Source organism: Apis dorsata, unplaced genomic scaffold, assembly GCF_000469605.1.
Source record: "Apis dorsata unplaced genomic scaffold, Apis dorsata 1.3 scaffold_437, whole genome shotgun sequence".
Lineage (NCBI taxonomy): Eukaryota > Metazoa > Arthropoda > Insecta > Hymenoptera > Apidae > Apis > Apis dorsata.
The window spans coordinates 9,243-13,245 of record NW_006263687.1 but is presented as its reverse complement, the minus strand read 5'-3'; the positions used below and the strand labels follow the sequence as shown (position 1 = coordinate 13,245).

At 18.5% G+C, this 4,003-nt stretch overlaps 2 protein-coding genes across 3 annotated transcripts in view; one reads left to right on the top strand and one right to left on the bottom strand.

Annotated features, from left to right (window-relative positions):
• Positions 1-1,144, top strand: part of LOC102671546 (cytochrome P450 6k1-like) — a 4,142-nt gene extending 2,998 nt beyond the window's left edge. The window contains exon 7 of the mRNA XM_031512452.1: positions 1,118-1,144. Coding sequence (XP_031368312.1) covers positions 1,118-1,144 — 27 coding nt within the window. The remainder of the gene's footprint in view (positions 1-1,117) is intronic.
• A 1,246-nt stretch (positions 1,145-2,390) lies between these two features.
• Positions 2,391-3,664, bottom strand: LOC102678909 (60S ribosomal protein L32). Of its 2 annotated transcripts, none has more exons than XM_006619765.2 (4): positions 3,437-3,664; positions 3,128-3,240; positions 2,855-3,007; positions 2,391-2,591 (listed from the first exon to the last, which is right to left on the bottom strand). In XM_006619765.2, the coding sequence occupies exons 2-4, from the start codon at positions 3,218-3,220 to the stop codon at positions 2,433-2,435; spliced, it is 405 nt and encodes a 134-aa protein (XP_006619828.1). In that variant the 5' UTR covers positions 3,221-3,240; positions 3,437-3,664; the 3' UTR covers positions 2,391-2,432. The 2 variants fall into 2 exon arrangements, with proteins under 2 accessions (XP_006619828.1, XP_031368311.1); XM_031512451.1 differs by having other exon boundaries at positions 3,345-3,461.
• Between the last annotated feature and the right edge of the window lie 339 nt (positions 3,665-4,003).

Here is a 4,003-nt window from a genome sequence, read left to right as displayed (position 1 = left end):
AATATAAAAATTTGGAACAAAATTCTATGTTTTCGACACGAAAAACGGTACGGCGATTTCAACAATAAATAAAATAAATTATTCAATAAACTAGTAATCAGTAGTTAATATATAATATCTTTTAATTATAATATATAATATCTTTTAATTATTAATTTTTCTTTACAAATAAAATGTTTAATTTACATTTTATAATAAAAATATTGTATTACGTAAAAATGAATAAAATTTTACAATAATGATAATAAAATATTTAATAAATATAAAATATTTAATCCAGTTTTAAAAAAATACAAAATTTCCTGCATGTTGTATTAATTTTTTTGAACTGAAATCGAAAAAGAAATACACCAACGTATATAATATATATGCTTTATAAATATTTTTTTTATATATTGTGTATATTATTAATCATATTTATTCATCATTTAAAACGAATAATGTCAAATTATTGTATAAAATAAATATAAAAATACATATATAGAATATTTCTAACAAATAAACAATAAATAATATATATTTGGAAGAGAAAAGAAGAAGAGAGAGTAATAAAAATAACGATAAACGGAAGAGAATGATAAAGCAACGCAAAAGGAAGAAGATAAAGAAGAAAAGAGAAAAATGACAAAAGAGACTCAGAAGAAAATAACAAAGAGTGCAATGATAAAAAACGGATAAAAAAGATGATAAAATAAAGGAATGATAAAAAAGGAGAAAGGAAGAAGACAAAGAAAAAAGAAAGAAGAAAATCATAAAAAAAAATGCGATAGCAAAGAACAACAGAAGGAAAGTGATAAAGAAAGGAAGAAAAAAATGATAAAGGATAGTAACAGGAGAGGGATAAAAAAAAAAAAGAATGATAAAGGAAGAAAAAGATGCAATGAAAGATTGACGACAATAGAGATAAGAGAATGAGAATGAAAAAAAAAAAGAATAACAAAGGATAAATATAGGAGGATAATAGCAATTAATTAATTTATTCATTGTTTAATAAAATAAAAATAATATTGTTGTTTTAATAAAAAATAAATCGATAATTTCTTTTTAATAAAAAAATATTTATTATATTCAACAGATTTTCTTCAATATATATTTGAATTTATTCATGTTTAACCAGCGGCATGTATCCAACATTATGGCTTGATTACGCGCTCCATTTTTTATTTTTTATTAATAATTCGTTAACAAAATTATAGTTTCATAAAGTTTTCATAAAAATATTGCTTGAATTTAAGAATATCTGGTTAATTGATATTCCTATATTTTTGAAATATTTTATATATATATATATATATATATATTTTCATTTGTAAGAAAATAATAAAATATATAATATAAATTTACTATATTTTTCTTATGATAAAATTATAATAAAAGTAAAAGTAATAACAGACAAAATAATTTGTATGATTAAATGATGAAAATAATGAAGCAATATTTTGGTTTCATCTAATCTAATCTAATCTATCTTTTTTAATCTAATGGTTTATATTATTTTATATATTATATATTATATTATATATTATATATATTATATATATTAAACAAATTGTTAATCTATATTATTTGTATTATATGTACTATTATTCTAAAATTTCATATAATCACTGAAAATTGGCACTAAAAATTTCATATAATCAAATAGTTTCTGAAATATTTGGATGGATTGACACTTAATATATAAGATTTAAAAAAATTATAAAATATTTAGTTCTTGAAAATGTCAGTGTAAATATGTAAAAAATAAATATACTAAATATCATAAGTAAAATTAAATAAAATAATCAAAAAATGTACCTTTAAATGTTTCTTTAATTAAATGATCAAAAATTGTTTTAAAAAGAGATAGATAAGTAAAAGAATAATATATAAAACATGAAAAAAAAAATAGTTATAATAGATAACTAAAAATTATTTCATAATTAAATATATATATAAATAAATAATAGTAAGTAAATAATATAAATATATATAATACCACAAAAATTTCTACCGGAATTCCTAAAAAAATTTTACATACAAACTCTTGTTCAATTATATTTTTCTAATACAAAATCGAAATTTGGTTAAAGTCAAAAATTTTTATTTTAGAATTTCCAAAAAAATTTTACGTACAATTTCTTTTCAAAATATATAATTCTTATTCATTATAGATGAAATAATTTTAATAATTCTTCTATGATTATGAATAATCATGGATTGGATAAGATTTCATAAAATAATTTCTAATTAATTTTTTTAATTAGTCTGAAAAATAAATTAATTTTTTTATTGTCGATATATAGTATGGGAAAAATCGATTATGATTTCAATATTATAAAATATTGTAAAATGCTGTATTAAAATTGTATTTTTGTTATATTATAAAGGGACAAATATTAAAAGAAATATTTGTTTTAAATATTTTATTATTAAATCAAATAAGAATATTTTTATTCATTTTCTTGAGAACGTAACCTTGCACTGGCATTAGTTACTCTTATTGAAAGTTGTTGAGCACGTTCAACAATGGATTTACGTTTTTTACTGCTCACACCATGAGCAATTTCAGCACAGAATTTTCTGTTTTGCATCATTAAAACTTCCAGTTCCTATAAATCAAAGAAAATAAATTTCATTTGTTATAATTATTAAAAATAACTTAATTATAAAAATAACTTATTATAAAAAAATATTCTTTATAGAGAAATAAATAAAATAGATATTTTGTAATAATAAAAGAAAAAAAAAATCTATATCATATAAAAATATACTTATTTAGAAAATAAGATGCATCTTTTACTAATTTTATTAATTTATGAATAATATTATAATTTTTTACTAATTATTAAAATTATTTAATTTTTTTTTTTACCTTGACATTATGTACCAAAACTTTTCTAAAACCAGTTGGCAACATATGACGAGTTTTTTTGTTACTTCCATAACCAATATTGGGCATCAAATATTGTCCCTTAAAACGTCTACGAACTCTATTATCAATACCTTTAGGTTTACGCCAGTTTCTCTGAAAATTTATTTTATTATCACATATTTATATCTATATCAAATTAAGATCTTCGAAATTAAAAAGTTTTCTAAATGAAAAGTTCATAAATAATAATGAATAATATAATAAATAATATACCTTTAATTTACTATAACGATCACTCTGGTGACGAATGAACTTTTTTGTTCTTTTTTTCACAATTGTAGGCCTATATACTGGACGAATAGCCATTTTTATAAGGAATTACAAGACTGAAATTAAAAACACAAAGATAACCTAGATCATCACATATTTGTTAATCATAAAACAATAATAGTAAATTATTTTAAAAGAAAAATATAGTATATTCAATTACTCTTTATTTATCTATATTAAACTAATATATATATGTTTTATATTACATAAATGATTTTCATTCAGTTTTTGGATTTTCTATAATTCACGTACCGTCTTTTATTACACACCGAATGAAAAAGGTTATGTTCAACATGAACTAATAATATATATAGTAATACCACAGATAGAACATCGTTATGGAGAGTTAAAAATAAAGATGCAAAGGAAATCTAGTAACATAAGAAAAATCTAAAGTCTGTTTTATAAAACGAGTCATTAAATGAAAATAAACCATATCATTTAATAAATGACTTTTATTATTGGTTATCGAATTGTTCAGAATTAGTATTATTGATTTTACTATATTCTTTTGCATATTTTTATATTGATTGAACACTAAATTGATTTATTTTTATGTAAATGAAATTGTATTTTTAATTTTTAAGAAATTTTTTGTCAAATTAAATTCATATTTTTTTTTTATTTTAATTTAAAAAGTTTGATTATTTTAATAATACATTTTTAAATAGAAAATATTTTAAGATTGGAAATTCATTGTTAGTTTTATAATTTTATTTATATACAATATCTCATTAAACGCACTATATAATATTTATTAAGATTACACAGTCTATTTCTATATTATTATATAATATATAATTATATTATATAAAAATA